Raw genomic sequence first — 12,325 nt, forward strand, 5'->3', positions numbered from 1 at the left:
AACTAAAATACTGAAAGGATCTCTTAGGCTCGTCTTTTGCCATATCTGCTATATTCCTCTGTAACTAACTGCCTTTTAGCTTCCCTAATATCCTTCTCAATGGTTGCCCTCATGTTCTCATATGCCCAGTTATGTAGAATTCTGGTGAATGCCAAGGAGTTAAAGCTCACCAATGATGTCCACAGGCAAAAAAACGTAAAGGAGGGGATGCTAAAAGGAGACTGAAATTTTTTGGAAATATGTCTGTCAGTACTAATGGGGTGCCCACCAATGTATGCAGCACAGTTGTTAATTAGGGTCAATTGCACATGCAGTTAGGATGGAAGACCTTACTGCTTTCTAGTTTTGTACAAACATATGCAATATTTGATTCTTGGCATCTTGACTTTCAGGTTCGCGTAAACAGTTTGATTTGCAGGGGAGGGCATTTGAACAGTGAACGGCAAACCAGGCAGAACAAGCACAAGGGCTCACTTTCCCAGATGACATGGCACATACAGCCAGTGATACAACTCTGCTTGCATCACTCCTAATGTGTCCTGCTGATTAGAACTGTATTTAGATGCTAGCTCTTAAAATTTTTTAAAATAATAGTAGATATTAAAGATGGAGCCACCAATTACTAAAAGGAGGAATTCCATTAGATCAGGGGTTCTCAAACTCGGTCCTGGGGGCCCACTGTGGCTGCAGGTTTTTGTTCCAACCAGATTCCTAATCAGTGACAATACCTGATAGCACTGATCTCATTTAATTAGCTGGTATTATTTATCTTTCATTCTACATTCAGAAAAGCACAGCAGCATGATTTTTACATTCATAAGAAACTTAGAAATATTTCTGTTTTTGCTGTGGATTTAAATGCTTAACTCTTTTTATTATATTTCTCCCTTTCTCGGTGCAGTTTGCTCCCTTCATTGAATCTTAATAATTACAATTAAAAACAAGCAGAGCAGAAACCCAAGCAAACACTCAGTTGTGAAATGCTGCAACTACTTTAGCGTCAGCTCCACAAAGTAGTAAATAACGGATTAATTAAACAATTAGAACACCTAGAAAATAAGAATGACAAGATGAAAATACTGTTAAAAAGAAACAAATGCATGTAACTGCTTAGTACATTTTAATACGTTTTTTTTTTTTTTACCAAACTTAGTTTTCTAATTTGTATATTGTTCCCAAAACAGGGAATCTGGGAAACAGCAGTTCATTTAATTAGCCCAGGAGTCCAATTAAAAACAGAGGCTGGTTGGAACAAAAACCTGCAGCCACAGTGGGGCCCCCCCAGGACTGAGTCTGAGAACCCCTGCATTAGAAGATATAGACGTAGGAAGTTTGGTGAAATCGACATAGGGTTCAGTAATTCTATAGTTTAGATAGCTTCTACCTGTAACTCAGGTCTAAGATTTAGAGAGGAGAGGTGAAAATACACAGCACTGTCAAGGGAATGGAAAATAATGTTTTACCATCTTTCTATTGAACTGTGCTCTGAAACCCATTCAGACGAGGACCTGTGAAAGCAACACAGTTAGGCAAACTAAACACCTTCTCAGCTGAGCAGGGCTGCATCAGTGCCGATTAGGAGCAGTCATACATTATCTGAGGCTAGACAGAAATGAATTAATCCAGTCTGAACTAGGTAGACCAATAGTTTATGATAGCTGAGCGTTTATCCAGCACTTATGCATCTGAACCTAAGGGACAATGGTCTACAATTCTGAGAGTGGAGTCATCACCGTGCTACAGAAAGAATTTGCTAAACATCATATTGGTGTGAATCAATATTTATCATACTCACCATTTAAAAGAAACAAGGACAAAGTTGCTTCTGATATGTTCCCATAAGCCTGTGTGGAATACCACTGACACCAGGGGTCTTCGCCTTATTCATGACAGACAGGACTTCCTTTAGTATTTTCATTGTAATAAGTCGTCCAAATGCAAAGCTTTTCTCCTCTTTCAGGCAGGACAAATTCAAAGAGATTAGAAAGAGGGGATGAATTGGGCAAATTAGAAAATAATTAACAGCTGAATAACATTTTTATTGATTTCCTTGGAGTTATTTGTGCTATGGTGACTGGTCCACCACTATTACATCTGGAATGAAAATACAAGACTTTGGAGCATAAAAGGGTAAAAAGAAACTAAGTGATACCAGGAACATCCACAATGCAATCTCTCCGCCCAGCCTTCTGTAAGAGGGTTTTTAAAAAAACTCTAAACTTAACAAAACGTTAAGGCCAACCTGGAGACCAGCATAGTAACAAATGACTCCACTGAATATTAAAATGATAAACATACACAATAAACAAAATAGCAGCAAGGGTTATGATGACTAGCATAACCAGTTTGAGGAAAAGAGTCATTATACAAAGCAGACCAACACTGCACACAACTGGCTTTCTCACACTTCAAGTAGCACACACTGAAGTAAGCAAGCACAGTCAGTAAAAGCCACCCCCACTATTTCTTGTGTCAGCCACTTGATGAGAAAGGACCCGACAGGCGTTCTAGTAGTGCATCCTAAGAAACCTGACACCACGAATGCTGGGTTCTGCAGAGACCACCCGGATTAAAAAATTCTATGAACCCTTTCTGCCACTTGCTATGATGCCATATTGGCCAAGATTTTTCCAAAAAGGGGACTGGTTTATCTTTCTCTGTGTCTTCAAAATTGCATATTATTTTGCTGACCCGCGTTCTCTTGCTTAAATCTAAAGTATTGCAGTTGCTTTATTTCAAGCCCCAATTTTTTCATACGTTGAGAAACGCTGGACTGTATGGATTGTAATTGATTTTGAATATTAGCTTGTCCTACCTTGCTGTATCACTGAAATATGATGGTAATGGGATACTGGGGGATTTTAATCGATTCAGAGGTAGCAGTATGATTCAGGAATACATTACTAGGAATCTGATAGACGCTAGGAGAGAATGGTGGAAGACGGAGTGCCTACAGATGCAGAAAGAGGGAGTCAGGACTAGAGCCAGAAGGTGGCATTGCAGCTGCTGGGGTCTCCTGCTGAGAATACTTGAGGTGAGCTGGGGAGATACGGAGAGTGAAAGATGCACTGGACTTGGGGAAAGAGAGAGAGGGGAAAAGAGGAGCCCAGTATTTGCATGGTTTTAGTCTGGTTTTTATCCATGAAATTATTAATTGACTTTTAACTTTCATGAATATTTATTTAGTGAAGAACCTGCACTGGAAAGTTTTATACAGGTGACGAACCCTGGAGTGTAATTAAAGCACTTGTGCCACCTATTATTTATTCCTGCGTCCTCAGTTTAACATTGTCATCTCACTCATGATATCGACGGTTTTGAAGTGTTGCCAGGGACCGTGGAGCCAACCCATACCATCATAGTTGGTAAATACATAGTTAATTCGTCACTAGATACTGGGGTCTTCCCAGACTGTCTTAAGACTGCTGTAGTTAAACCCCTACTTAAGAAACATAATCTTGACCCCTCGGCTCTTGAAAATTTTAGACCCATCTCTAACTTGCCCTTCTTAAGTAAAGTTCTAGAGAAGGCAGTCATTATGCAGTTAAATGACCACCTCAATAAACATGCTATTCTTGATAAATTTCAGTCAGGTTTTAGAACAAATCACAGCACAGAAACTGCACTTGTTAAAGTAGTAAATGACTTGCGGGTAAATGCAGACAGAGGCCATTTATCTGTTCTCATCCTCTTAGATCTGAGTGCTGCATTTGACACCATTGATCACAACATTCTTAGAAATCGCCTTAGTCAATGGGTGGGCCTCTCTGGCAGTGTCTTAAATTGGTTTGAATCCTACCTGACAGGGAGAAAATATTTTGTTAGTTGTGGGAATTGCAACTCGAAGACACATGATATCCAATATGGTGTTCCACAAGGCTCTATCCTGGGTCCGCTGTTATTCTCAATCTACATGCTTCCGTTAGGTCAGATTATCTCAGGGCACAACGTGAGCTACCACAGCTATGCTGATGACACACAGCTGTACTTATCAATAGCACCTGATGACCCTGATTCTATTGATTCACTAACAGAATGTCTGACTAGTATCTCAGAATGGATGAATAGTAATTTTCTCAAGTTAAATAAAGAGAAAACTGAAATTTTAGTGATCAGCAATAATGGATACAATGAGGCTATTAGAAATAAACTGGATACATTAGGATTAAAAGTCAAGGCGGAGGTAAAAAGCTTAGGGGTGATTGTTGACTGTAATCTGAATTTTAAATCACATATTAATCAGATCATTAGGACAGCATTTTTCACTTAAGAAACATAAGTAAAGTTAGACCGCTTATATCACTGAAAGATGCTGAGAAATTAGTTCACGCGTTTGTTTTTAGTCGACTAGATTACTGTAACGCACTCCTCTCAAGACTACCCAAGAAAGACATAAATCGTTTGCAACTAGTGCAGAATGCAGCTGCTAGAATCCTAACTAGGAAAAGAAAATCAGAACACATTTCTCCAGTTTTAATGTCACTACACTGGTTACCTGTGTCATTCAGGATTGACTTTAAAATTCTGCTTATGGTTTATAAAGCCTTAAATAATCTAAGCCCCATCTTATATATCGGAATGTCTGACACCTTATATTCCAAATCGTAACCTCAGATCCTCAAATGAGTGTCTCCTTAGAATTCCAAGAACAAAACTTAAAAGAAGTGGTGAGGCGGCCTTCTGCTGTTATGCACCTAAAATCTGGAATAGCCTGCCAATAGGAATTCGCCAGGCAAATACAGTAGAGCAATTTAAAACACTGCTGAAAACACATTACTTTAACATGGCCTTTTTATAACTTCATTTTAATCGTAATTTAACTTAATCCTGATACTCTGTATGTTCAATTCATCATAACAACTATTCATGGTGGCTCTAAAATCGGTACTGACCCCTACTCTCTTTTCTGTTTCTTTTTCCGGTTTCTTTGTGGTGGTGGCCTGCGCCACCTCCACCTACTCAAAGCTTCATGATGCTCCAACAATGATGGACGGATTAAAAGGAAGAAGTCTACGTGACCATCATCATCATCAAGCCCTTCCGTGAGAACCCTAAATCCAAAGAGGACTGTTTCATTTATGTTAGGTAGAATGCCCAGAGGGGACTGGGCGGTATCATGATCTGGAATCCCTACAGATTTTATTTTTTCTCCAGCCGTCTGGAGTTTTTTTGTTTTTTCTGTCCCCCCTGGCCATTGAACCTTACTCTTATTCGATGTTAATGTTGATTTATTTTTTATAATTATGTCTTTCATTTTTCTATTCTTTAATATGTAAAGCACTTTGAGCTACTGTTTGTATGAAAATGTGCTATATAAATAAATGTTGTTGTTGTTGTAAAGTCAAATAACATACAACTTATTAGTCAAGGATCTGTGGTGAACTTCTCCAGACTGGTGGTAAGGCTGTCCTCCTTGCATTGCAATCAATCTTTGCTTCTATTTGGAGACGGGCATCATCCCAAATGACTGGAAAATCAGACTTCTTGTCCCTATTTGGAAAGGAAAGGATGATTGTCTGAATTGTGGCAACTACAGAGTGATAACACTGCTCTTGGGTAAGGTCCTTCCTATCTTCATCCTCAATAGGATCCGTGATCACTTGTTAACCTACCAGCAACCACAGCAGTCTGGTTTTACACCTAAGAAGTCTACCATCGACCGCATCTTGGCACCGAAGATTCTCATGGAGTGAAATATTGGTAGTTTCTTTGAAGCCTTTGTCACATTTCATAAAGCATTTGACCGAGTTGATTGAGCTGCCCTTTTGGACTCGAAGGATCCCCACTGAAGTTGCTGGATATCATGACTGGCCTATACACTGGTACTGCGAGTGCTGTGCTGAGTGCAGGCAGAAACTGTGTTTTTCCCAGTTGATTCTGGGATTCATCAGGGGTGTGTTCTTACTCCTACTCTTGTTTGTTTGCATGGACTGGGTGTTGGGCAGGGTCATGGGGTCCAGCGGCTGTGGGGCATCTGTTGGTGAAGAAAGATTCACAGATCTCGACTTTGCTAATGATGCTGTGATCTTTGCAGCATCTATGAAGGCTCTGATCGGGGCTTTCAAGATATTGAGCAATGAGTCTGGGTGTTTGGGCTTGCAAGCGTCCTGGATAAAACCAAGATCCAGGCCTGTAATGACCTCTTGAGCACATCCATCAGCAGCGTGTCTGTTTGTGGTGTGAATGTCGATCTTATCGAGAGGTTTACTTACCTTGGCTGTGACATTCATTTCTCTGGTGACTCTTCCTATGAAGTCAGTAGACAAATTGGAAGAGCATGGGGTCATCAGATCACTGGGAAGGGGTGTGTGGCACTCCCGATATCTATGCAGAAGGACAAAGGTCCAAGTCTTTAGAGTTCCAGTGCTTCCTGTTTTGCTATAGCGTTGTGATACATGGACGCTATCCAGTGACTTGAGACGAAGACTGGACTCCTTCGGTAATATGTCTCTTCAGAGAATCCTTGGGTACTGCTGGTTTGATTTTGTGTTGAATGAGTAGTTGCTCACGGAGTCCCGAATGAGGAACATTACCTGCATTGTGACGGAACGTCAGTTATTGCACTACAGCCATGTGATGTGGTGCAATTCCTCAAAGGTGATCTGGCCCGCAGGATCTTCATTTTTGAGGGCCTGATTAGCAAGACTAGGCTAAGGGGATGACCATGTAACACCTGGCTGAAGCAGATAGATGGTCATTTGTGGGGTGGGGGGGACAGGACTGTGTGTCTGCCTGCAGAGTTGCCAATCAGAATCCCAAGCCATTTTGTTGCGTGGTGGCTGCAACAACACACAATACCAGTGCATGCTCCCACAACCTGACCTGACCTTACTAGCTGTCAAGACTAGTGAATATTCATGGGCTGAATCTCTCAGTATTTTTTCTAATTATTTTAAATGAACACATCAAACAAGACTGGATTGATTTAGGATCTTCTGGTATCCAACACAAGCTTTGATACAGTCACATTTAAAATATAGAGAATAACCTCAAATTTCAACAAAACTCACAATTCTCAGCTTTTGAATTATATGTGCACGTTATATGCCATTGTCATTTGAGTATGTTATGAAGACAATTAGAAATTTGACATCTCCTTGCAAGTGTAATGGGACAGAACTCTTTACCAGTAAGTGACTGGGAGAGGCAGCTCTTCAATTCAAAAGTTGAACCCTGTGTGAATGGGTTTCCTGTCTGGATTATTTTCATTTTCCTGAGGTATTTAACAAACAATATACTGGCAAAAAGTGCATGCATTTTGCATGTTGTGAGCACATGACTGGATGACTTGACATGTAGATTATGTGACACGTGATATTTTCTCATGGACATTTTTGATACTTTTTGCTACTGTCCAGCGTTGCTCATCACAGGCTCCCATTCTGCCAGAAGTGTTATGTCCATTCTCCAGAGTTTGGAAATCTTTCTTGACTATCAGTATAAACCACATGGGGTAAGTAACATATAAAAAATATATCACTTTTGGGTGGAGTATTCCTTTAAGTCTACACATAAAACTTTTGGAAAATGTCATTTACCATTGAACAGTAAAATAATAATAAATTGTGTTTACTTCACATTTTGCCAATAAACTCTAGTCAGCTGTTGTGTCTTTACATCCATCCATCTTATATAGAGAATTTTACAGAAGTGTAGCACTGACTTCAGTTGCTGCTTATTAATAAACCAGCACTCCCTCATCTACTAATTTGAGGCTTAGTTGTAAAAAAATGACAAGAGAAGGTGCAAATCTATGACATAAACAGATGTATACAAGACGGTTTCCAGTTCTACCGTCTGTGGTTTAATCTTGTACTGCAGATAAAATATGATAAACAGTACATTTATATACTTCATATTGTCTTTTTACTTTGGGACAACTAGCTTTGGGAAAACAATTGAATATTTATGTATGTATTTTTGATTTAAATAAATTTGAAATAGATTTAAATAGGTTGTGTTTTTTTCACTCTATTAATACATCTTCAAGCAGTTTTTTTACATTAAGTAGATAAAAACAAAAATGCTTTTTCAAAATAAAAAAATGTAAAAAAGTATTAACACATGGATTGTGTGTGCTAATTTTTTTGTCTGTATAATTAATAAACAGCAACAATTAAAAGAAAGAAGTCTCTAAACTGATGAGCACTTTTTTCCTGTAAAGCAATATCTCCCCCCTCCTCCCCAAAAAAAAAAAAATACTCAGGTTACTGTATATTTGAACTCAGAAAGGACAATATGTTACAAATCACTAATGTTTTATTTGCAGTCACAATGCTTACACTGTATGTAGTGCATTCATCCATACAAGCCAACCAGATATCTGACCATTCAGTAGATCCAACACACAATCACGAGACACATTCATATCAGGGAATTAAAATAAAATAAAAAACAGGGAAAAAAAAAAAAACACACACACAACCTTCATGAGTAAGGAAATACTTAGTAATGAACTAGTCCTCACTAGTGTTTAGCAGCAAAAACTTAAGTAAAGTAAAAAGCTGCCATATTGATCCTGTAGTAAAAACCACCGATATTTGCCAGGGGACTAGGGATTTGACAAAATGATCAGAAAACATGCCAATAAACCCTCACCAAAGAAATTTACGCAAAGGGGATGGACATAGACAATGTGTCGAGCTCCTGAGTTAAACCGCTGGTTAACAAAATTCAGCTGCACTTATGATGATCATTAGGGAAGATGAAATTATACAACAGGTCAATATTAAGAAATTTATTATTATTATTAATGTCCGCACCCTCCCAAATAGTTCTATTTTTCATTCACTCTAATCCAACATCAGTCCTTTAACACCTGCATTGCATACATACACAATTCTTCACTTCAGCATTGTTTTACTACTAAATCTGTAAAAATTTCCATCACACTTTCATTTCTTTTGAATTTTTTTAAATTGAATTATATAAACATTGTTCAAAATGTTATGAAAAAATGTACACAATTTTACAAGGCAAGCAAAAAGCAGAGCACTGGGATTCTGATAAGGACCAGGAAATGAAGTTAAGAATTCCTTACTGCCTCGTCCCCAAAGAACAACAGTGCCCTGCTTCTGTCTTTTCATTTTCAATGTGACTCTCCCTTGCTCCCTCCCTCCCTCCCTCCCTGGCCAATGAGTGCTGAAGTACAGCCTTAACCCTGATCTACACACTTCAGCGTACAGAAGCAGAGAGGAAAGGAGATCAGAAATGCACTCTCTGGAAAGATGGTTGTCCCCTGGTGGTCTGGCCAAACCCAGGCTGCTCTGTACAGATGGAACTTCAGGAATGTCAGCTCATCATATCATTGCTGTTCATGCCATACGTGGAGTTCTTCATTGAGTCGTTCACCTCTCTTCTAAATACTGAGAGGTTCTGTGTAAACCTGGAGTATGGAAATGAAGGAAACAAATGTACACAGTTACTTTCAAAGTAAATATAAAGGGTGGAAATGTAACCAAATATTTTGGAAAGTTATTTTTGAAGAAACTAGGTGTAATCCTATTGCTTTTTGAAATACATTGCATTGTAGATGACAAGTAAATAACCTCTTAATAATTAAAAGATTCTGGAGTACTCTGGACACTGTGGAGTCTGCACATTTGGGGGGGTGGGGGGTGGGGTTCGGTGTTGGTTTTTATAGCTAGTTGTTTTTTTTTTAAATTGTGTTTCTTTTAGTTATTGGGTTAAGTTTGTTTTAACAAAATCCATTAGAATGCATGGTTATCAACCTTTGCAAATCCAGTGTTGCCCAAAGATGATCACGGCAATGTATTTGTTCTCACTAACGTTGAATGAATAAAATAATTAGCAATTTTACATTAACTGTAAGATACATTGGAAGTAATAGCAGTATTGTCATAGTGAATTTCTTACTTACATGTCCAATCATTAAGCAACACTTCAAAACTCTCTGGTATAATGGCAAAATGACAAAACATTTTATTTAATAAAAAACACAAATCAGCTTACCTGAAATAAAACTTGTCAACTAAGAGCGCGGTGCAAAAACTAAAGTGAAGTGAACTGAAAATAAATTTTACCTTTACTATTAGATTCCTTATTTGATATAAACTGATTTTTTTTTTCTCAATCCTATCCTCAACACTTTCCATTTTCTATGTATGTTGTTAAAAGATAAAATGCTGTATTTTACAAAGTGATTTTCTAATTAATAAACCTAAAACCACTTTATGGATGAATTGATTTTCACGATCAAGGTATAAAGAAACTTTTTCTTAATAAAAAAACAAAAAGACACAAAACACATTATGTACAATCCTGTTTTAACAGTGAATTATAAAATTGCCATTTAAAATTTGTATGTACTTTTAATATTACACCTTTTTCCTCATAAAACTGAGCATGTCAATGGCTTAGACAAAAAATGTGCTTTCTACACTAATTACTCTTGTGCAAGTGTTGATTCAATGAATATGATAAATACACAAATGTATACTCTTACTCAAAACCTGACTGTTGTTACAATAATGACCCTGTAATCTTGTAACTCATAAAATATTCTATCTTTATGTACTATAAAGAGAAACATTAAGTATTTTGGAAATTCTTTTTGTTATTTAAATGTTTCATCTAACCAACTGAAAGCGGGAGACTACATATCAATGCTAATAAAGGGTATACAGTAATCCCTCACTATATCGCACTTCGACTTTCGCAGCTTCACTCTATCGCAGATTTTATATGTAAGCATATCTAAATATATAACGTGGATTTTTTGCTGCTTCGTGGGTTTCTGCGGACAATGGGTCTTTTTACTTCTGGTACATGCTTCCTCAGTTGGTTTGCCCAGTTGATTTCATACAAGGGACGCTATTGGCGGATGGCTGAGAAGCTACCCAATCAGAGCATGCAGTTAAGTTCCTGTGTGCTGATTGGCTCAGCGACAGAGTGCCGAATTCGATTCGGCTGCATTAACCAGGAAGTTTTGTCTCGCTCATTCAGCATCAACGTGTTTCGCTGTGTAAAGAGTTAACTTTTGTGCTCTTTTGTGTTTATCTTTGTGCATAGTCAAGCCCTTTGTTATGGCTCCAAAATTATCTGCTCCTGCTACTGCTTCAGGGGCCATGCCCAAGCGTTAATGGAAGACAGTAACGATTGCCGAAAAGGTAAAAGCTTTGGACATGTTGAAGGAAGGGAACAGCTACACCGCTGCAGGACGCGATTACAGCATCAATGAGTCCACGATTCTTTTTATTTAAAAAGGAGGAAAAGAATATACGATCTATGGCCGCAGTGCCCTGTAACCAGGGCGCAAAACGAGTTGTAAGTGGACGTAATAAGGTGGTAGTCCGGATGGAATCTGCTTTAGGGATTTGGATTGAAGACTGCCGGAAGAATAACAACGGTGGTGCTACACAATCGCCTGAAGAGGCTTCTTTAGAAGAGCTGTAATGCTCTCCTTTGTTGTGCAGTAAAATTAAACTCATCGTTATCAGACAAGTCGTCGTGTCATTGTTGGTGAGTAACCATAATTAATTTTCTACGTACAGTACTCATTACATGTACATACGTTTAGTGTCACTGTAAACACATTTTACTGTATACAATTTTTCTTGCATTGTACGTATTTATTGCTGGTGGCCTGTCTGTTGTAATGGCTGTAACATAATGTGATATCAGAGACGCTCGATATCTTTAAAATAATATTTAGGTTTTACTGTATATAAACAGTGTGTTTACAACATAATTTCAATGAATCTTACCTAATATCTAAGAGAATACAAAGGGTTTATGCTGTATAACTGTGCGGGAAATGTTTATAATAATGTGGGAGAGTTTATAAGGGCTTAAAACATATAAAAATAACCATATGAACATATAGTTTTTACTTCACGGATTTTCACCTTTCGTGTGGATGGTCTGGAACACAACACCCGCGATCGAGGAGGGATTACTGCATATAATCCAGATATTATTTAAAAAAAAATATCAGTGATCTAGAACACATTCATTACAGAATTTAGGATTACCTGATTTTATACGTAAAACATGAATAAAAAATTATGTCAAAACTAAAAACCTGTGAACAAAGCAAAGGTATAGAGCTACAGTATTAGTAACAGCTTTACTCAACTTGCTTAACAATACAAATGCAACTTCTCATTCTTTGACCAAAAAGCTATTTGCATAATTATGCAAATGAATGGACCTTAAACTGCATCCTTGTTGTGGCACTAAATATCTGATCATCTTGATTTACATGTTTATTTCAATCAATGAGCTAAGTAAGTGCATAAAAATAATCCAAAAAATGAAACTCACAGTCCAATTCAGAGTGTAGTGCAATGTTTAAGTTCATGTA

The 12,325-nt window shown here is 37.9% G+C and overlaps 1 protein-coding gene across 2 annotated transcripts in view; it reads right to left on the reverse strand.

Annotated features, from left to right (window-relative positions):
• Positions 1-8,241: 8,241 nt before the first annotated feature.
• xpo7 (exportin 7) overlaps positions 8,242-12,325 on the reverse strand; it is a 289,702-nt gene continuing 285,618 nt past the window's right edge. For both annotated transcript variants that reach the window (XM_039769573.1, XM_039769572.1), the window contains exon 28: positions 8,242-9,385. In XM_039769573.1, the coding sequence (XP_039625507.1) occupies positions 9,292-9,385 (94 nt within the window). In that variant the 3' untranslated portion in view covers positions 8,242-9,291. The remainder of the gene's footprint in view (positions 9,386-12,325) is intronic.

Source organism: Polypterus senegalus, chromosome 11, assembly GCF_016835505.1.
Source record: "Polypterus senegalus isolate Bchr_013 chromosome 11, ASM1683550v1, whole genome shotgun sequence".
In the NCBI taxonomy this organism is placed as follows: Eukaryota; Metazoa; Chordata; class Cladistia; order Polypteriformes; family Polypteridae; genus Polypterus; species Polypterus senegalus.